Below are 23,124 nucleotides of genomic sequence, written 5' to 3' on the forward strand. Positions count from 1 at the left end.
TAGTTTTTAGTATAAGCTTGCCCTAAAGAAAGGATGTGACATACTAAAATTTCTTTTTTTTTTCAATCTGGAATTCAAATTTAACTGGCTATCCTGTATTTTATCTGGCAATCTTACGAAATAGGATCTTTTGACCTTTTACTGAAAGTACTTTTATGGCTTTTATGGTTTTATTTCAGATTTTGATGAATGTCATTCTAATCCTTGTCGCAATGGAGCCACATGTATTGATGGTTTTAACACCTTCAGGTGTCTCTGCCTCCCGAGCTATGTTGGTGCACTTTGTGAGCAAGGTAAGAGCTTTTGCAACATTTGCATGAAGAACAGTATTGATACTTCATTTCAACTATTAATCCTAGACAGCCCTTTGTCATAATTATTTGGATTTTGTTGTTGTTAGCAATTTTGACCATACTGTATATTCTTTTCTGCAGAGGAAATTCACAGGCTACCAAAATACATTAGGTTTCCTGATGCGTTTTTAGCTCACAACATTTGAACAATAATGCTCATTTGATCATTGTTTTGCTGATAGAATGTAATTTTGCAGACAGGCATGCTGAGCTGAATTTAAGGACATCCATCCACCAACAGGGACATTGTGGTACATATTCTTCCTGGAGACAGACTAGGCATGGACCTTAGTCACGTATGTGGCTTGTACCAAGGATATTGAATTCAAGTGTTAATTGCCTTTATTTTCTCCTCTCAGCGTTTGAGACTCAATGGTCTTATTGTTCATAGTTGATCATCTCTGGAGAATGAGTTAATGCAGTTGTGTGAATACATTCACCTTGGCTTGGCAAATACTGCAGAAAAGATATTGTGAACCAGGTTTCTTTCCTACTGAAGAAAAACCTATTTTTTCTGAATGAAAAGCCTAAATTCATGATGGCTTGAATCGAGTGATCCCTGTAGTTTGCATTTTATGGCCAACCTGAGAGTGTATTTTGGGTGGATAACGGTAACAGTTTTGAGCCCATCAGTCAGAAACAGATCGCATATTCCGCACACTCCGTTTTGGAACATCGATTTCCTCTTGTTAAAGTCATACAGTGGTTTGGCTTTGATAAAAGTGCTTAATGCCAAACTTCCATTCCACCAGACAAAATGAAAATGAGTGTCTAATAACTCAGACACATTGGTCTGGCCCCCAGTCCACTTTGCAGCATGAATCTGGATGTCGACACAATTAAAGCAAAGCTAAAAGAACTGTGCGTTAAATTGCCATTGGAAAGGGATGGGTGATGTTTGGGTTCTTTAGGGTTTTCTTTTCTTTTTCCTTATTGCATAGGATGGGTCTGTTTTAAAGTTGTAAAATATAAATATGATAATTGACCAAACAAGATCCTCTTCTTTAAAGAAAACAGTAGGAGAGATGCTGTTTGTTGAAGAAAACAAAAGGGTGAGGTACTTGAGCCTTTTATGTGTTAAAGTGATTCTGGCTTCACTTAGTTCCAAGTACAAGGAGTGATTCAAAAAATCATTTGTGCCACAAGTGTTCTGAACACCTGCAGTCTTACAGGCACAGTTCTGGGTGCTGGTGAGAGAGCTCTGAGCAAAACAAGGGCTCTGATCTTCTTGACTCAGCATAATTCTTGGCAGGGAATACAAAGAGATACTCTTTGTTGGTTACTTCGCAAAGAGATACTCTTTGTTGGTTACTTCTTAATTTACCACGTGCTTCAAGGTACATCATTTCCTTTGGCTGACAGCAATATTTCTGTGGGTTAAGTGGACCAGAAATTGAGGCCCAGGAAGGAAAAGTGATGTGTTCAAGGTCACACAACTAGTAAATTAGAGAGTGGGAAGAATGAACCTCAGTGGCCTTGGAAAGCCCAGATTTTTTCAACATCTTCACTCTTCTAAAGTATTAAGGAGAAGCATTTTATTTATATGTGAAGCAGATAGATTCAGCAGTAACATCCTTGGAAGGGAGTTTGGGGGCAATTATCTTTTAGTTCCTTTTAAGAGAATATTAAAAAGAAAACGTTTTCATTTTTCTTCATTTCTGGTATCGCCTTTCAGGTACCTTCTATTTTATCTTACAACGAGTTTAAACTTTCATCCACATGATTTGCTGAGGAATAGCTACGCCAGTCTGTTTACCAGATGCAGCTGTGCTCCTGTGATTTACTGCCAGGACACTGAAAGATTTTTTTTCTCCTCTTTTCAGGTTGCCTAAGAACAAATGTTTTCTTCATTAACAGCGGCATTGTTGTCTAAACAGTTTTCTATCCAAATTTCGGTGATGACTGTGTTGTTGTTTCTTCAGCTGACCTTTTCTGTTCTCTGCTTTAGTAACTTCCCAACTCCCAGCAACTCTGAAAGAGGGGACACATTTGGTGGAATGATAACAGATCTTAAAATCTAGAAGGAGGTTTTAGATCTGTGGAGGGACAGTTCTATACACACAATTTGCCCCCAAGTTGGTACATCTTGCCAACCAGAAGTGCCAGAGTGTTGACAGTTTCTTAGGGCTTGTGGGCTATATGTTAGGAGTGTTGAAAATGTTACCTATATAGCATAAGGAGAATAGAGTTTTAGTGAGATTGTTTGAGATTGACAATTTCAGCCTCTGTGGTCATGAACAAGTGTTGTTGTAATCTCCCCATCTTCCCCCAACACACACAGGCAAAACTAAATGTGGGACTTGGTAATATAGACTGTAGGAGTCTTAAAGTATAAGAAATATTCTCAAATGTAGACTGATGTCTAATAAAGCATCATCTGAAAGCGTTGCCTTTTAATAAATGTGTATCACATTATTTTTAGCTAAGATTGGAAAGACAAACTGCTTCTGATCACTCCTTTCAGAATTGCATCCTAGAAGGTACTGCTAGACATATAGTCCTTCATTACGTATTTGTTGAATTCACGAATAATAAAAATGAAGTGAATCGGTGTGGATATTTGGCTTCTTTAAAAAAAATTCACTCTGTTAAGTATTTGCACATCTCTTTACAATCATTGGAAGAGTACAGATAAATAATCTGTCCCTATTTAGTTTTAGCAGAAACACTGCCTCTGTTTTCTGTACACATGTGTTAACTGAGAAAGGGACCGGGGCACTGTCATGGTCATGCATCTAAATTTTTAGGACCATTTGGTTTTCTGTGCATAAAGAGGAAAATACTTTCTCTTAGTGATGAAAGACAAAGAAAACCAGACTAAAACCATTTAGGTTAATAGAAGATAACAAAGAGGGTAGAGAATAATTTTTTTCTGATATATTATTCAGTAAGTTAGAGATCCTCTAGAATCTTAAGCTGTGTTTCTTCAAATAAATGATAATTTCCAAGGTTATGGTTGGATGATATCACCAACTTGATGGACATGAGTTTGAGCAAGCTCTGGGAGTTGGTGATGGACAGGGAAGCCTGGCATGCTGCAGTCCCTGGGGTCGCAGAGTCGTGACTGAACTGAACTGATGCTATTACAATATCACAGCACTGTCAGGGTATTTTAACAAATTTCCCGATTCTACCCCCCGCCCCCCATAACCCTTTCCTATATAAAGATCTGTTTCCTCTACACCCCTCGACTTCTCCTCTGAAATCTTCCATGTGAATTTCCCAAAAGAAAACCCGCTATATCCAAGTAGCCAAAGCAGGCTTCCTTCTTGGGTGTTGAGTGTTACTGTTATAAAACTGCCTATCTGTGTCTTGAGTCCTTTCCTATGAGATTGGTGGTGTCCAAACAACTGTAATACCCAAAACTTCCAGTGCACATTGTTGAAATCAATTAGTCAGCTGGCTCTAACTAAACAACAGGCCTGATAGACTAAACTGAAATAAGGACTGTTCTCAGAGATAAGCTGCATCTGTTGTATGATTCTGGCTTAATCACTGAAGCCAGGAAAAAAGTTAAGTCTCTCATCATGCATGATTTCCCACAATGAGTTATAGGAGGGGGAGTAAATCGAGTGAGAATCAGGGAACAATCTGACTTTCAGGTTGGCCCCCAAGTCAACATATAAAATGAGCATTTAATTCATCTAATAGAGTTTTGTTATCTTCATCAATCAGTAAAATTTAGGGGAGGGGTGTCTCATCATTAGGTAATGTGGAATTTTCACAGTGTCTCCAGTTTCATAAACTTGGTCATTTTGTTCATTTTTACGTGTAACTGGTTCAATATCTTTGTGAGATGTTTTATGAAAGTTAAAATGATTTCTATTGATCATCATTTAATCCATATTTTAATTTCACCTGTGAGTGGGCTAGTCTGAAAGAAGGTTGCCAAGGAGAGGGCAGTGCTATGTGCAAGACTACTTTCTTTTGAAATACTTAAAAACTGGCAATCTAGAAAATATAGCTGAAGTTTACTGCCAGTGTAAAATTTAAACATATTTGACAAATGTTTTCATCTCACCAGGATACTGGTTATAGTGTGCTTATATCAAAAGGGAAAAAGTATATATATATATTAACACACATACAAATATCTACATATGTGCATATGGCTTGATGGAATGAGGGGTACTAAGTTAAAGTCACTCTTGATAAATTTTAAATCCTGATGCTTTTGTACTGGGAGTTACCTATATTCCCTCTCCTTTTGGGAAAAAGGCTAACAGTTGTTAGTTATATCCCAGCAGCTACCAACTGATGAAGAATTTTTTCTCTTAGTAAATCTACGTGACAAGAACCTGTGACCATGCAGCTCTCTCTCTAGGAAGTGGGGAAGGACTATTTCCAGAGCCTTTGAAGTCCTTATGCAAATAGAGCATTCATAATCCTTTTAGCAAGAATTCTTATCTTATCATTTGACTGATTTCTCTTTAGAAAAGTTTGGTAAGGAATTATTAGCCCCAATTGCTTCACAAGTGAGTCAGTAGACTCTGCAGCCTATAGAGGTTTTGATTGGCGCCTTCTCCAGTTTTTCTCCTGCTGAAACTGGCTTTCATCAAGGAAAGTGCAGTTCGATAGCGCCTTTCCAGTCCTAAGAGGTATTGTCACTCACTTGGCAGGAATCACTTGGGCTCTTTTTATCAATGTTGCTTTGTCAGTGTAACCAAAATTGGTGAATCCCTTGCTTCAGGGACATTGCACTGATGTGGCTTGGGATTTCTATGAACTTTTGGATGAGTGAGCCAAGTTTGAATGATATAGGTGAGTTTAATAAGCTCATCCTTGTTTCTTCCCAGACACGGAGACATGTGACTATGGCTGGCACAAATTTCAAGGGCAGTGCTACAAGTACTTTGCCCATCGACGGACGTGGGATGCAGCTGAACGGGAATGCCGTCTGCAGGGCGCCCATCTCACCAGTATTCTGTCTCACGAAGAGCAAATGTTTGTGAATCGTATGTACCAAATATACATGGGTTTTCATTCAATCAAATATACATGGATTTTCTTTCAATCTTACCACCTTCTTAGTTTTTCCTGTATCTAACTGAAAACCAGTAGCGTTTTCAGTTGTGACTCAACTTATTAATCTCTCATCTGTAAACTGCTTAAAATCATCTCTCCTATGTGAGTCCCCTATTTTGAGGAACATTCAACTGTAACATAGGCAGACATTTCTTGATTTGCCACCAGAAATAGTTGAAATAGCACGCTATAGGTTGAATCATGTGAAATTGCTATTTAATCATTTTTTAACTTATAGAAATGACCACCTCTTAAGTTTCCAATCTAATTCTTCCCATACTTTTTGGTCTCTGTTTTGAATATGTACATATGTTGTCTAAAGTTAAAGAGAAAATTGCTTTCAGTTATTTTTATCCCACTAAATAAAATTAAATTATTAATAGCACCCTAATGTTATTCTCTGTGCATAATTGGCTTATGGATGCTGAAAGCTAATGAAACTTATTACCAGAGCTGTTTAATAACTATGGCAAAGAGGAGGGCAGCTAGCTTTTATGTAAAAAATACGTAGAAATTTTTTGCTCATGAAGCATTGTTTGATGATCTGTTTAATATGTTCTCATGATGCCTACTATCTTTTAGAAGTTTGATTGTTACTTTGCAATCTAGGCAGAGGTTCATTTAACTCTTTACATGATGTCTTTGCCTGTGACTCGTTTCATGGTGAAAGTCATTATTTTTGAGGAAGTTTTACAGAACTGTCCAGTCTAGGTGTTCACCATTAAAAATGCTTTGAGAAGAAACATGTGGCTTCCAAAATGAGTCTAGTATGGGTGAGATCTGTCACGTTTTATTGGTTCACTGAACTTTTGCCAGTTGCACAACTTCATAAAAAAATAAGTGGAAAGTTTCTATCATGAGTAAAGATGGAAAAAACTACTTAATTGTAGTAAACTGCTAGGGAAATAATCGTCCATGTCTGATATTTTAATGTTTCACGATATTTGCAAATTAGCTTTTTAGTTTAAAACACGTTGGGCAGAAGAACAAAAGATAGTTCGGCCATGAAAGATTTTTATGAGCAACTAAACAGAAATTCAGCCAGGAGAGGATTCATGATTCGGTCCAAAAATAATTTTCTCTGATACATTTCATCCGTAAGTGAGAAAGATAATAAAGATGTCTGTGTTTTCTGCTTCTCAGGTGTGGGCCATGATTATCAGTGGATCGGCCTCAATGACAAGATGTTTGAGCATGACTTCCGTTGGACTGATGGCAGTACACTGGTAAGTTGCTGATGAAAATGATACCGATTCTAGAACTTGGTACTGTGGGTTGCTGGCATTTTACTGAGACACATTAGGCTGCAAACCAATCAAACATCTTGCTCAATGATGTTTTCATCTACTCGATATAATAGTTCATCTACTTGGTGAAACAGACAGGGGTTAAAATAGTTCATTGCCTGCGAACAGATCCATCTATCAATATTGCAGTCAGGGTGGCTGTCTTAAAAGAAGAGTATATTAGATTTCCATTGAACAGGTAAACTGCACAATCAGCAGAATTGCCTCAGGCCTGTCTTTCAGATGGTTATCTTTGTTTTTACAGCTTCAAAGCAAAAAGGGAAATAATAAATGTAACAGAAAACGTTCTTTAAAAAAAAAACAACCTTTTCTTCTTACATAATTGCACTGGAAATCTACTATTATAAGGCATGGCTCGTTTTTATCTGAGCAAAAAATGCTCATTTTTTTTTTTACATCTTAGAAAGGATTGTTGAATTATGATCTTGTAAATTTCTTTCTATTCAAACTCTGCTGACTAATTATATGGTCTCTTAGATTTTTCTACCTCTTAAAGAAAGGAGTGATTTGATAATACTGCCCACATCCTTGAGTAGGCTTCAATAAGGTTCTTTAGTCAGGATGGGTGGAGCTGATTTGAATCGCTGCTAGTAAATGCATGAGTCTAATTCCTAAGAACTAGTTCAAGTGTGGCTAGCTATAGTGGTTGTTCTGGGCTCTGGCTGTTCATTAAAATCACCTGGGGAGCGTAATTAAAAAAAACTGGTGTCTAGGCTTCGGCTCAAATTCATTAAAGCAAAACCTCTGGCAGCTATATTTTCTAAAGGTTCCCTGGGTGATTCTAAAATGCAGACAAAGATTTGGGATCTACTGGGCTAGACAGTTAAGTGTAAATTCAATTCTAACTTAGATAAACAAGAGGAAAACCTGAAAATAATTTTTAAACACTTTTTGTGCATGCTTAAGTTTCATTCATTACTGCCTCTCATCTGGATTTAATGAGTTTGGCAAAATGTGAAGTTCATTCTAGAACAGATGCCAAACTAATCATTGTTTTCAGAAGTTCTGCTCTGCCTGTTCGGGAAAACTTCTCTGTGCTCTCCTGGATGTGCCCCTCAGTTCATCCCTGTGTCCCTCATTGTACTCAGCGTTTTATACTCATCTATTCTCCACAATAACCTGTAAGAAGGGCGTTAGGTGGTTTATTTTAATAGTAAGGAAAATGAAGGTCAGTTAGACTAAGCTTTTGCCCACAGTCATAATGCTATAAGGGGAGAAGCCATAGGCTTTCTCCTAGCTGGTACCTCCTTGACTTTAAAAAGGGTGTCCCTTATGACATTTTGCCTTTAAGAACCCTAAAATACCCTGGCTTGCACTGTCTCTGTCATCACTCCTTATATTTAATCAACATTGTTTGTCGTTTTGTGTCCATAAGTAAGTTCTTTGGCAAGAGATATAAAAAGTGCAGAAAGTAGTTTGTCCATAAAATATATTCCCAGTAAGGTATAGGATTTCAGCCCTTGTATCAAGAGTCTTAGGCTTCCCTGCTGGCTCAGACAGTAACGAATCTGCCTGCAATATGGGAGACCCAGGTTCAGTCCCTGGGTTGGAAAGATCCCTTGGACAAGTGAATGGATACCTACTCCAGTGTTTTTGCCTGGAGAATTCCAAGGACAGAGAGCCTGGTGAGCTACAATCCATGGGGTTGAAAAGAGTCCGACATGACTGAGTGACTAACACTTTCACTTTCCACTTCATCAAAAGTCTCATTTTCTTCTACTTGTCCTGGGTGGATGGTATTAATGTATCCACAGTTGTTACATCTGTATGTTTTCATTTTGCTGAAATGAGTAATAATTGCAGGCTGATAATTTTGTTCAGATTAATAGTGGTTGGTGTAGACGAGTTCTTATATATAAATTTTAATTTAAGATAGACAATATTGTTTTTATTAATGTAAGCAGAGATTAAAGATTTTTCATGTATATTACAGACAATTATAACTTTTTATAATTTTGTTGAAGTTTATGTAATATCAGTTCAGTTCAGTTCAGTCGCTCAGTTGTGTCCAACTCTGCGACCCCGTGAATTGCAGCATGCCAGGCCTCCCTGTCCATCATCAACTCCCGGAGTTTACTCAGACTCATGTCCATCGAGTCGGTGATGCCATCCAGCCATTTCATCCTCTGTCGTCCGCTTCTCCTCCTGCCCCCAATCCCTCCCAGCATCAGGGTCTTTTCCAATGAGTCAGCTCTTCGCATGAGGTGGCCAAAGTACTGGAGTTTCAACTTCAGCATCAGTCCTTCCAATGAACACCCAGGACTGATCTCCTTTAGGATGAACACGGGCATTTAGTAAGTTTTCCCTTGTTGAATGTAAGCTTCATTTCTGTGGGATAAATTGGGTCTAGGCTACCCACTATTAAGTCTCCCCCTTATAAATAGGCAAGTGAAAGTGCAGGTTCTTGTGAGCTCTATTTACAGAAGCTGGAATGCCAGGCACTCAGGTGACCAGTTCTGGTGGGCACCTACTTGTGCTCTGCAGACCTGGACCATGACTTATCTCTAAGTGTACGTGTTAGTTGGGTACCTCTATGCTCCTGCCCTGAGCTAGGATAGATGCATCTGGCCCAGTCAGGTATTTGTAAAGTCTGTCATTTGAAACACACTGATCTGATGGCAAAGTCCCTGACTGTCTCCAGCCTGTCATTGGTTCTATAGACTGGATTTGTATATCCTCATGCTCTGTACTTTTCCGTGTTACTAAATGTTTTTTCTGGTCTCTCCATGAGCAATTGAGCTCTTCAAAGACGTGGTTCTCTTGCCTGGATTTTCTTTCTGAAGGTGTGTAGAATAAGGCTCTATACTCCCTCTGAGTTTGGTTAGTGAGCTTGAATGTCGGTTTATAGCTGGCAGATTAAGTGAGGTCTGAAAAATATCCTAGGGAATTTATCTTGCCTGTCAGGTGCCATTCAGATATCCTTGATTCATCACATGTCATTATTCCACTCTTCTGAAGCAAGTCAACTCAATTCGATGTTTTTTTTTTAATCTGTGTCCATTAAGTTTTAATGGACTGTACTGTGAAACATGCCTGAAAAAATAACTTACTTACCATTTCCATAGTTTAGACTGGTCCTAAACTTGGTAAATAAGTGAGCATTGCACTTTTTCAAAGGAGAAATAATGATCTTTCTCTGATATTTTCTGAGTTTCCCTGGTGGCTCACTTGGTAAAGAATCTGCCTGCAATGCAGGAAACCTGGGTTTGATCCCTGAGTTGGAAAGATCCTTGGAGAAGGGAACGGGACCCACTCTAGTATTCTGGCCCGGAGAATTCCATGGACTGTATAGTACATGGGGTCGCAAAGAGTCGGACAAGACTGAGCAACTTTCACTCACTCTGATACTTTCAGGTGAAGGTAACGTGATCTAAGATAGATAACTGTACCACATAAACAAGAAACTTTCCCTTAATTAATTCACATTTTCTAATGGAAACCCAAGAGTTTTGGAGAGAGCACCAAGTAAGGGGCTCAATTTGAAAAAGGCAGCAAATAAATGACATAAATAAGGTGAAGTTTATCAAAGAAATGCCGCAAGTAAATCCAGGAATAACTCTGACAGACCCCTGTTTTTTTCTTAATTCACTCATTGTGTAAAATAAAAGCGTGCTAAGGAGTGTCCTTAACTTTGAACATTTTGGAACAGAAGAGGCCATCTGCCCAACAGTCTCTCTTCCTCCTATTTGACTGATCTCTGGCCCACTTTCTGCTTTTCTAACCACCCTTGCCTCCATGCTTCCTTTCCGAGGCTGCCTAGGTGTTTCTTCAATTCGTCTGTAGTTCTTTCTGCAGCCACCATCCCCTTAACAGGTTCCATATGTGCTCAGGCCTTGGAATAAAATAGTTCTCCTTTGTTTCGCTGTTTACTCCAAGTGTCCTGCTTTTGAAAATATCCCTAATAGTAAACTCTTCATTGGGAAAGGCAGTATCTGCTTACACTTGGGAATGGTGTTAACTTGACTGTGTGCAATTTCAAGGACTTTGTTTATGTTTTAGAGTGATTTCTCCCCTCTCCCCCCACCCCCCATTTTTTGTTTGAAAGGTTTATTGGAGCTTATCCTTCTTGGGAGGTAGAGCAGTATTAAAACAAAAAGAACCTTTGATATTTACTGTATATTATCTTTTGTCATTCAGTCTTACAGTAAAAACAAACAAGTTGATACTAGATCTCAATTTCAATCATTTCTTTTCTCAAAATAATTAAACTTTGCTTCCAAAAAACTTGCAGTGTATCATATTTAATGTGATTATACTTTATAGCTGGATTAATTCAATTTATATGCTTATACTAAATTAATAATCTTATTTGGCCAAGTTATTTACTTTGCCCTTATTCTTCAGATTCTGATGGATTCATTCCACATTATTGGTTTATATAATAGGATGTTGCTACAATGCCAAATTCTTGCCTTTGCTGAATCTTTAAAATATTTTTTGTTATTTATTTGAAGTGTTTATCCAATAAATTTCACAAAATTGTACTCACGAACAATATTTCTTCTAGCCTTACCTTTCTGATTTCTATGAAGGCTATTTTTTCTTAACACATTTCAGTTTTTATTTTGTCGCTTGGTTTCCTACTAAGCCGTCACATTTCAGTTTGCCCTTTGGTTTTCTACTCACCAGTCATTCTTTAACTTGACTATTGATTTCTAACAGCAAAATGCCTCAAGTGCTTGTTAGAAAGCCTGACAAATAACTTCCATAATGAATTACTTTCCTTGTCACCCAAGTAATGTCTTCAAAGACACTAAGTTAAACCATCCAAGCTAAATACACTTTAAAGCTGGTGAACTTAAACAAACACTCCTTATCTAGCTCCTATACTATTAGCTGACTTTTAAGTTTTTTCTTTAACCTATTGTTAAATGAATGACTAGTCTGAAGTGTTTTTCCCCCAGATCTTGTTTTCCACTGGCTATGACCTTCCTCTTCCCTTGCTCTGAACTATTGTTACTCCCTTTAAAATTCTGCAAATGTCTTCCTCTTGCCTTCAGAATAAACTTCTGTAATTATTTGTGAGGCATGTCACACCCACTTACTCCATCTGCTACTTCCTAAGCTGTCTTATCTCAAAATACCCTCAGTTCCAGGAATAAGCCATGACATCTCACTCTTGCAGGTCTTTGCATTCACGTGCCCTCATTCTCAAAATGTTCTCACCTCTTGCCCTAAATTCACTTGATAAATGTTTGAATATGTTGCTTAGCCAAGAGTCGCCTTCTTCCAGGAAACCTTTCTAGGGGATGTGACTAAGGACTCCTCCTCTATGTTGCAGAAACATTTGTGCCCTCTTCCCATCCTACCACTGAACCCTGTGGTGTTAATTTCCTGACACTGAGCTTTCTGGGGCGGAGATTAACTTTCATCCTATTTTCTTGGCACCTAGCAGAGTGGTTGATGAAAACAGATATTTGAATGATAATCAGTATCCATTCATTGCTCAACCAATTCACTGTGTTATCTTTTGAATCCTGAAAAGACTCATTATGTCTTTCGACTGAATCTCCATGTGACAATTCCTGTTTATCTAAATTGTTTTATTTAAAGTTGTATCAATATGAAAAACATTAAACCATAAAACAGGTGGTATTTCAAACATGACAAAAAGAAAAAAAATTGTTTCTGTGAATCAGAAGTATGTCGCTGAGCATAATATATCTTACAAAAGTTATTAACTCAAAGGAAAACAGATGTTCCTCCTGGAAATGATGACAATTTTGTCCATGGTTGTCCCAAGAATACATATAAGCCTTGGGAAGAAGAAATGGAAAGCAAACTTTTCAAAAGTTTGAGTTATATCAGGGCCGATTTTCCATGAAGTTTTGGGAAACTGACAATTATTCAGACTTTTAAAAACCTTATTATCCAAATCCAAAATGTAGTGAAAAAAGCAAAAGGAATCTCACTCTTGAATGTTTTCGGCTTGTTTCATTTCTTATGGGTTGCTTCCCCAAGGATGATGTGATTGCTAAGTTGGACAGGGCTTCCTTTATCCATCCGCTATCTGAGTCCGTTCTTTCAAGCACAGAGGGAGCCAGGCCTCAGGGAGCATTATGGAGTCACTTATGTTTCTATACCGACATACATCCTGGCAAAATCATTTCATGGCTTGCTTTTCAACTACAGATTATAGTGTGTCCATGGACAGCAAAGTTAGGAAGATGTTGGAAACTGTTAGGTGACTTCGTCACACCATTTTTTATAACACAACTCCCCAGCCAGTGGTTTAAAATCAACCGTGGCCCTCAGAGACTTAAAGCTTTTACTGTCTTGCTCCCTCCTCTCTCTAACCCCCAGGAATAAAACTCTCACAAAATTCTCATAGAATTCTCCTGAGGTCTGTATTGCTCCTTCCAGTCTTCTTTTTAGTCAGTTCCTGCAGCAATTCAAAACTTCCCCCTCACCAGTGGGGCTCAGATGCTTCAATGGATCAGATGCGATTACTTCAAAGGAAAATGTCACCTTCGATGGCGTTGTCCAGAGGTTGAGGATTGAATAGAACTGACAGTCCAGTCCCCTTTAAAAACTGTTGAGGAGCTCGAGGAAAGTTTGATTTGTAAAGGGAAAAACCCTTGGCTTTATCCTTATATATTAAAAAGAACATTTTCTACATCTCGTTTATACTTTTCTCCTGTCAGCCCTCATTGTCACTCTGTGAAAGACTGCTAGCTTGTCAGCTTCCTAAGAAGTAGTCACGGCCTCCTTCTCACTCTCCAGTGTCGTGTTTGGAGACAACAGCTTCCTTTTCCCTGCATCTGTCTGGATCTAGTCAGAAAGTTCTCCAAGAAGTTAGTAATTCACAGATCTATAGATGTCTTATTTTCTAGCTCTAGCTAACTTATCTTGTGCCTTTATGTTATGAGATAGATTATGAAATGCTTATTGATATCCTTTTTGTGCTTAAAAAAGTGCTACGGGAATAATATTCTGAAAGATATCTGAATTTTGCAATTTTTTATTTTTTAAACATGGTCGAGCATTGGCAAACTGGCCCTCCTAGAATTTAGGATGCCCACTTAGCCTCCTGGTCATGATGCAGAGTTGATGCAGAAAAATAGCCAAATCAGTTGTGGATTTGACTTTAAATCCAGAGTCCCCTTTTCTTCTTTCATGAATAAACACCTCAGTCTGTCATGCAAAGTATGGTGAGAAAAAAAAAAAAAAAAACACGTTTAAAAAGGTAGAAACAATAAAGAAATGGCCTTTAATCCAGGAAGAGACACTTAAAAGGGACAGAGAAAAAGAGTAACAAATTGCAGGCTGTAAACCATTATTTTTTTTCCTGCAGGAATGTACCGTTATTACCCTTTTATAAACACAAAGGTTCCTATCCTCCTCCCCCTCCCATATGTCTTGGCCATTGAAAAGAGAATCAAGAGCATTAACTAACTGTGTCTTCCAAGTTTGTTTGTAGATTTGTAGGTTTGACGGGATTGAGAATGATTTGGAAGAAAACAGTGATGCAAAACAAACCCCCCAAGCCAAAACTTTCAGTTTTACTTTTTCTACCTGAAAATCTGAGAAGACTTCCTGTCAAGTGTTTGCAGATGGATGTGTGTTGGCTGTGCTGTGGTTTCAGCTCAAAGTCAAATGCCGCTTCCCTGTGAGCAAGTCACACTGCATATCAACATTAATTTAATTATGTTAAATCTCACAGGCTTCATTACATTACCCTAAAAGCCAAGGAAAATGTAGGCTGTTTCCTCTTCCTTTCACACATTGCTCATGGGTAGAAGAATTTTCAGTTTCTTGTCCAAAAGACCATTGAACTCTTAGTGAAAATTTTTACTTGTGTTGCAGTTCAGTTTGATTTGAAACCAAGAATTGATTCTTCTGATTCGACACGTGAGATAGAATGAGCCATAGCGTAGTTGTAGAGCACAAAACCCTCATCTCCGCCTTTCCCGTCCTTGAGTACAGATGGCTTGTGACAGGCAAACAGCTGGAAGAACCATATTTACCCTCCACCAGAAGATCACTTCATACTTGACACAATTCCCCTTAAAAAAAGAATTGATGGATGCAGTAGTTCCTTCTCCCAGAGGCTTTTCCAACAGTGCCCTGTGAAACTTGAAAATCACACACGGTTATTTAAATTTAATTGCTAATTAGTTTAAGGCAATGCATAACCAAGGAAAAGGCCAAGAAAATGTTGAATGGATTTGGCAGTTTCACGTTGCATTTGGATCCTTAGCACTTCCTGACTGAAGACCTGTACAAACAAACTTGGGGCGAAGGAACCCACTGGCATTATTCATGGTGGGGATTAAACGCAAGTGGCTTGCGGGGCTGCGCCGGGGGGCCCCGTCTCCCAAGTGCTCTCACAGTGGGAGGAGCTCACATCCTTTGGAAACTGCTGTTGATAATTACTACTTTGTAGGGCAGTGAGCTCACACTATTACACAAGATTAGCACTGTGCTCCAAAGCTGGCAGATCATCTCTCCCGCACGGAGACTTGCCAGCTAGGAAAATAATGGGCATATTGCCACTTTAACAACTATCAGGAGACCCCAAGTTAGTTTTTCTTCCCTTCGACGTATTCATGTTTGCAGGATCCGACTCCAGGCTGCCAGCCTAGGGCAGGAACACCAAAACAAACGTCTCTTTCTCCTTTAAAACAAAGCTGCTCTTTTCCTTTTGCTCGTTGGACTAAAAGACAACGGCAAAACCATAACCTCCTTTAAAACATAAATAAACAAGGACCAAGACAAGAGTAACCTGAAGCAAGTACCAGGATCAGAAGAGGGTATATCTCTACCTCGAAGTGAGGTCATGTGCCCCTGACAATTTAAATAAAACAAAATTAAATACAACTGCCCCCCCCCTTCCCCCCATGCTGCAGACTGCAAACAAATGCCTATTGTGACCAGAGCCATCTAGGGGAGAAAGGCATTTTAAAGTTACCAAATGTTTTGATATCTCTAATAAGTAGTCCTCCTAAGCTCCTGGCAGATAACCATTTGACCTGTGTTCTGAAAGGTAGAGAGTTGGGGGTGGAGGTAAACCCAGAGTGGTTTATCTGAGTCCTTCATTTAGTGCAAAGGTGGTTTCTTATCAGCATATGTTTCAAAAGGGTAAGCAGTCCTCTAGGGTCGGTGTTTTCTCTTTGGAGTTTGCTTTTATCCTTGTATCCTTGGGTGATTATCTGCTTACCGCTGGCATCCTGGCATCATCTGCATTTGACCATGGGAAGAGCAGCAGTGGGCCTACCAGTTCCAGGTGATAAAAGGAATTTGAACACAGAGAAGTCATCTTTTAGTACAAGTGTCATGTTTTTATAACTAATCTACGTAAGTTTTTAGTTAAAAAGAAACTAAATCATATGCAGACATTAACTTGTTTGCATATTGTTGTTCAATAGCCAAGTCATCTTCCTGCTCCATGGACTGCAGCAGGCCACGCTTCCCTGTCCTTCACTGTCTCTTGGAGCTTGCTCAAACCCACGTCCATTGAGCTGGTGATGCCATCCAACCATCTCATCCTCTGTCTCCCTTTTCTCCTCTTGCCCTCATTCTTTCCCAGCACATGGTCTTTTCCAGTGAGTTGGCTGTTCACATCAGGTGGCCACAGTATTAGAGCTTCAGCTTCAGCATCAGTCCCTCCAATGAATATTCAGGACTGATTTCCTTTAGGATTTACTGGTTTGATCTTGCAGTCCAAGGGACTCTCAAGAGTCTTCTCCAGCACTATATGGAAAGCATCAGTTCTTCAGTGCTCAGCCTTCTTTATGGTTCAACTCTCACATCCATATGTGACTGCTGGAAAAACCATGGCTTTGACTATCCAGACCTTTGTTGGCAAAGTCATCTCTGCTTTTTAATACGCTGTGTAGGTTTATCATATCTTTCTTCCAAGGAGCAATTGTCTTTTAATTTTGTGGCTGCAGTCATGGTCTGCAGTGATTTTGGAGCCCAAGAAAATAAAATCTGTCACCATTTCTACTTTTTCTTCATCTATTTGCCATGAAGTGATGGAACCAGATGCCATGATCTTAGTTTTTTGAATGTTGAGTTTTAAGCCAGCCTTTTCGCTCTCCTCTATAGGTGTTTATTTTTGATCTGCCCTGTTTTAAGGATTTTAGGTGGCTATTATAGATTTGGCTTCTTTCTGATGCAGTTTCACCATTGACGTAAGTCATCTGATAATTTTAAAAGGCCAAATAGTAAAAATAAACCTTTGTAGTTGAATGCTTTTGTCAAATAGAAAGTTTAGATTGTAGCTACATTGGCCTGTAGCCAAATAGAATGTAATGGGATTGGTACTTACTGTTTAGTTGAGGTCTATTTTTTAGAAAAGTGTTCTCTTCTTACTTTTCCTCACAAAACTGAGAGAACATAACACAGATAATTTTAATTTTTTTTTCCCCATATAGAGTAAATAATCATAGTTTTGGGGGGATTCTACATTGTTTTAACAGTGACTTAGTTGGTAATTCAAAATATAATGATGGATGGATATCACCATCTAGTGGCCAGATAGTATTTCACATTTCAAAACTTCACATTCCCAGAACGGCACTTAGGTTCCTGAAGGAGTAATATTCTCTGTGAGTTAAGTCCCTATAGCTTTAGATTTTAAAACTCTAGTATGAGTTGCATTATCTTGTGAACTTGAAAATTACATGTGATATGAGATGATTTTTCAAATACAATTGAAGCTAACGGATGAAGTCACATGCTTAGTAAAATCCTAGCAACTGAGGCAAATATTAGGGCCAGTCTTTCCCGTATCTTCACTTTATACACAGTAATAACAGCAGAAAGTTTTCCTTGGCTGGTTCTCTTGGCGTGTGAACCTAGAGGATATTTTTGGTTTTCTTATGAAAATTTTTTTACAGTGAATTAAATCAGCAGTGTTTGGGGGAAGGGAGAGTAGGTAGAAAGTAGAGACTGGATTGTTCATGGAAAAAAAAAACAAAAAAAAAAAACCTCCAAATTATAACTTGAAGCCTTAATAAATTGTCCCAACAATTACAATAATATATTATATCATAGAATGACTTTACTGGACAAATGTCAAGAGTGGTTTTTATCAATGGAATGTATGTGATTAATTGTTTAAACATTCTTGGCAAAACCCAAAGTAGTTCTAAAACACAAAGCCATTAAGATAATCTAAATTCCAGTGAATTTTAAAGAACAAAAGATTCACTCTAACTCAATCGAAGCTGAAAAACTGTAGATAAATATGTGCGTAGGTCCAAGGTCAGTGTCAGAGGAGGCCCTTGGCAGATACAGATTCAAGATTTGCAGTTCAGATATACATGAGAGATTTTGGGCTCCAAAATCACTGCAGATGGTAACTGCAGCCATGAAATTAAAAGACACTTATTCCTTGGAAGAAAAGTAATGAACAACCTAGGCAGCATATTAAAAAGCAGAGACATTACTTTGCCAACAAAGGCCTGTCTAGTCAAAGCTATGGTTTTACCAGTAGTCATGTATGGATGTGAAAGTTGGATTATAAACAAAGCTGAGCGCCAAAGAATTGATGCTTTTGAACTGTGGTGTTGGAGAAGACTCTTGAGAGTCCCTTGGACAGCAAGGAGATCCAACCAGTCCATCCTAAAGGAAATCAGTCCTGACTGTTCTTTGGAAGGACCGATGTTGAAGCTGAAACTCCAGTACTTTGACCACCTGGTGTGAAGAACTGGCTTATTTGAAAATACCATGATGCTGGGAAAGATTGAAGACGGGAGGAGGGGACAACAGAGGATGAGAGGGTTGGATGGCATCACCGACTCAATCGGCGTGAGTTTGAGTAAACTCCAGAAGTTGGTGATGAACAGGGAGGCCTGGCATGCTGCAGTCCATGGGGTTGCAAAGAGTAGGACACGACTGAGTGACTGAACTGAACTGAATTGATGATACATGAGACTGCCTCAAGATCCATGATGTGAAACAGTTTGTACTTTTTGCTCAGGCACAAATTCAAACTCTGCCCAGGGACTACTGTGTAAAAATTGTTTAGTTAGCTGACAAGTTTGCCCAAAGGACAGCTCTGTTTCCCCATCTCAAGGAGTCTGCTGCTGCTGATTCTGCGAGTCATTTAACCATTTTGGAATTTCTCTATCATCTTTACGGTGGGAACCTATCCACTGCACAGGTCTGCGTGAACTGGGGTACTCCCAAAGGTCTAGCCTAGATATTGCCTTCCCTGAGGTCAAGAAATACTGTATTTGTAGGGGTGAATGTGTGTGTGTGTGTCTGTGTGTGTGTGTGTGATGGTAGTAAATGTCAAATTTGTGTCACAGAAAGATGAATTTTAATTTCATTTAGTGTGTGAAAATTCTGGTTTTTTTTTTAATTTCATTAGAGAAGAAAGGAAACCAAGAGATTCTAAACAGAGTGTCTGACTCTTTCGCAGAACTAATTTGTGTCCATTGATTATTCTTTGTAGTTATTTGACTAAATTAAGAAATTGTAAAATCTCAATGAAAAGAATTTGAAATGAGTCAAATATTATGGAGAAGGGCTAGTTATCAACCAAGTTTTGATAAGGTGCATTGCTTTGAAAATAGCTTTAAGATGCGGATAAAAGGGATTTAAAAACAAAGCTGTTTCATGTTCAAGGAATTCTTTCTCTACTAGAGGTTGAAGCATGACCTTGTTATCTTCAGGATTTTGATTTTTGAATTGACATTATCCTTTAATGACAAAAGATTTCCTAGACGAAGTCTTCTCTAGTGGCTCAGACTGTAAAGAATCTGCCTGCAATGCAGGAGATCTGGGTTCAATCCTTGGTTTGGGAAGATCCGCTAGAGAAGGAAATGGCAACCCACTCCAGTATTCTTGCCTGGAGAATTCCATGGACAGAGGAGCCTGGTGGGCTAAAAACAAAGACTGTTTTGGAATGTTGCATGTGAGGATGAGAGTAAGTCATTCCACAGTTCAAGAACCTTCCTTGATCCAGCCTTTTCTTTTCACCATCCAGCTGCTTGCCCATTTCCCCATAAATTGATTTACTTATATATGTTTCACATAAAGGACCAGCAGGGACATGACTGTCACAGAAGTAACTGACTAATATTGGATGGTATGTTTCCTTTCTTGAACTGAAAGCAGTGCTCAAAGCTGAATCAAGCTAACTCGTTTTGTAAAGCAAAGCAAAATACCTGATTTATTTCTAAACCTTGTCTACTCATGAAATAATGCTTTTGAAAGATTGCAGTGTAGTGGATAAGCGGCATTTTGTTTCAGGTGTGTAGCAAAGTAATTCAGTTATATGTATGTATGTGTGTGTGTTCTTTTCCATTATAGGTTCTTATAAGATATTCAGTGTAGTTCCCTGTGCTATATACATTAGGTCTTTCTTGCTGTTTATCTAGTGTAGTTATAGTAGTGTTTATCTTTTAATCCTAAAGTCCTAATTTATTCCTCTCTACCTTTTCCCTTGAGTAGCCATACGTTTCCCTTCTGTGTCTGTGAGTCTATGAAATTATGCTTTTTAACCTTATTAAAAAAGACAGTGATCTATCTCTACTTAAGGAAAAAGTCAATTACTTGCATTACAGTTTTATCCTCAGTTTATTTTGTTCATGCTCATGATGCTAGTTATCTGCTGAGATTTCAGGGCCATTGATCATGGTGGTATGTATTTTAAAGATAAAAGTCGGCTGGTATCTTTGAATGACAGTTCAGGCTCCAAGACGCTACAATCAGAGTCACCTTGAAAGGATGTAAACCCTGTCTGAGTTTAGTAGGTTGCTGATAACTTTCAAAAGCAGAGACTCTACCCCCATCCCAGAACACAACACATACATTTTCCCTTCCAGTATGTTGACTGAATCAAGACAGAAACTTTCAAAGAGGTGGGGAGGAGAGAATAACTCTTCAGCCACTCTGCTTGAGAGAACTAAGTCAAGTTCGTTCTAGACCCGTGGAACTGAATTCAGTCTCCAAGGGTGGAGAATGTCTGCAGGCAGGGGAGCCCTGCAGGGTAATTCTCTGCCTTTATGTTCATTTAAGATAGGAATAAAATTTTGACAGGAAGATGCAGATTATTTGGAAAAAAGTAATCTAAGCATTTGTAAAATTTGATAGGTTGTGGTGAATAACTTCAATCAATATTAGGATTGATTCAGAACGAATTCTCTGGTTGTGGAGACAATTTTCACTTGAGAGAATGGTACTTAACTATTGGATTTTGGCCAGGGTTTTTAGAATCATTTTATGTTTTTGGCAGCTAACTTGTTTGAATCTGATTGAGGGGAAAAGAAAGAGAAAACAGTAACTGAAAAGATAATAAATTCAATTTAATTGAAATGGTTGTCTTTGGGGGCACATTTTCTTTTTGTACAGATATGTAGAGGTAATCATCTAATTGGGACTCTAAAGTAACTTTTTCATACAGTGTAGAGCATTAAGCAGTTCATACAACGTTTAAATAATTACCTGTTAATAAAATGCAAGTCCATTACAGAACATGTATAAAAGTTTACATCTGCTCTGGCTTTCCTTTATATCAGCTGTGTGACTTTTATGTCATAATTTCTTCTCCCATCAGAAGAGAACAAAAATGCAAAGAAATGTAGGGGGTTCTTTTCAAACATGGTATTGATCTAATTCTGGTCTCTAGAGGAAAGAACAAGAGTTCAAGGTTTAGAGTGGTGAACATGAGTCTCGAGATAGAACCAGGCTGAGGTCTGGTCAGCATTTATTTCTGTTAGCAATGTTAAAATGAATTCTCCCCAAACCATGCTGGTGTTTTGGGATAATTCTTAGTTTGTCCATCCAGTCCTAGAAGAGGGCCAATCTGGGCTGGATCACCCAGGATGTTGGCTTATAATCCTAATGAAAAGATAATCCACATGGAAGTGGAGAATTTTTCTCTGCTCAATCCAAGAGTCTGCACTTCTGTATGTATGAGACACGGCCTATAAGAGCAAGGCTTGGTTACATTCTTATAACTCAGAACTGATTTCCTCACATTTAGCTTTAGTGAAAAAAAAAAAATTATTAAACCTAAAATCAATGATTTATTTTTTCTACTCTTTCTTCCTACAAGTGATATTAAATAAGGCTAAGAATTCAGAAGGATACAAAGAAAGTTGTTCAGAAAACTGGAGTTTCCTTTGCTAAGTCAGTTTGGCAGTAACATGGAGCAAAATCAAAGCATCCAAGCCAAAATAAATGTGCACAATGGAGCAATCAGATATGAGGTAATAGTGTGACATGCCTGTGGCTATCAGACATTCTTGTAAAAACCACAGACTTAAAATTTGGTCCTGCACCATTAAGCCACAGTTCTGCCAAGCAACAACACAGAACACGGGTTTTAAATCACTGTTGTGAGCCAAATGCAATTCCCACCCAAAACAATTAAATCTTTTACCAGAGGTCTGAGTCTGGGCAGCTTAAGGCCTGAGAATTACTTTGGTGGCATGGAATCAGAATCTAATTTCAGTGTGAAAATGAGATGGTTATTGTTCAGATCAGGAGGAAATGTCAGCTGCAAAATACATGGCAGTCAAGGGACTTGGATGACTTGAAATGATATTTGTTGAGGTTAGATTTAAAAAGGGTTAGCTGAGAAGTTGGTAAATTCTTTCTGATCACTGCATAGATCATTTTATACTGTTCATTTTTACTAATTACAGAAGTAATTCATGCTCACTCAAGGGAAGTTGTCAAACCTGTAAGAATATGTAGAATAAAATATTATCTTGATCTCATATCACTGGGTGTAAACTTTATATATGACATTTGATCACATTTTTTTGATCTTTTATGTGCACACATACACACAGCTACATCTGAGAGTATGTGTAAAATTTGGATCATTGTGCATTTTTAGTACTTTGCTTTTTAACTTAACTTTTCTTTTAGTATCTTCCATCTTCTTGTATAGTCCTCAATAACAAGATATTTAATGGTTATATAATATCCCATTTATCTGGCTGTACCCAAGATTTATTGAATATATGTTTGCTCTATATATTTTCCCCACTTACTACTGGTGTAATAATATTTTAGATAAAATATTCACACCTCTGGTTATTTTTTAGGATAGCACTTTAGAAGTAGAATTACGAGGTCCAGTGCTGAGAACTTTTTAAGACTCTTGATGTGTATTGCCAATCGTTTCCCAGAATGGTTATTAAACTCTGCTGACTTTGTGATTGTCTTGCTTACAGTTTACCAGGGGCAAACAACATCTTCAATCAGGGGACAGGCATAGCTCCCGGGGATACAGGCATTGAGGATACAGGAGTAAACAAAAGAAACCCAAATTCCTGTCCTTAATGAGCTTACACTCTGCTAAGGAGAAAAAAATGCAATAAGTCAATAAGATGCATAGGATGTTAGAAGGTAATCAGTGTTATGAGGAAAAATAAAGCAAAGAAGGGAGATGAACAGTGTGAGAGGGACAAGGAGAGGGGAGTATTGCACAGTATATGCATGGTGTTGGGATGCTAGAAAATTTTCCACCT

General features: G+C 38.3%; 1 protein-coding gene across 2 annotated transcripts in view; it reads left to right on the top strand.

The window, feature by feature from the left end:
* The window catches only part of VCAN (versican), a 113,791-nt gene that overhangs the window by 79,304 nt on the left and 11,363 nt on the right, over positions 1-23,124 (top strand). For both annotated transcript variants that reach the window (XM_061151957.1, XM_061151959.1), the window contains 3 exons: positions 180-293; positions 5,150-5,308; positions 6,522-6,604. In XM_061151957.1, coding sequence (XP_061007940.1) covers positions 180-293; positions 5,150-5,308; positions 6,522-6,604 — 356 coding nt within the window. The remainder of the gene's footprint in view (positions 1-179; positions 294-5,149; positions 5,309-6,521; positions 6,605-23,124) is intronic.

This window comes from Dama dama, chromosome 9 (genome assembly GCF_033118175.1).
Source record: "Dama dama isolate Ldn47 chromosome 9, ASM3311817v1, whole genome shotgun sequence".
In the NCBI taxonomy this organism is placed as follows: Eukaryota; Metazoa; Chordata; class Mammalia; order Artiodactyla; family Cervidae; genus Dama; species Dama dama.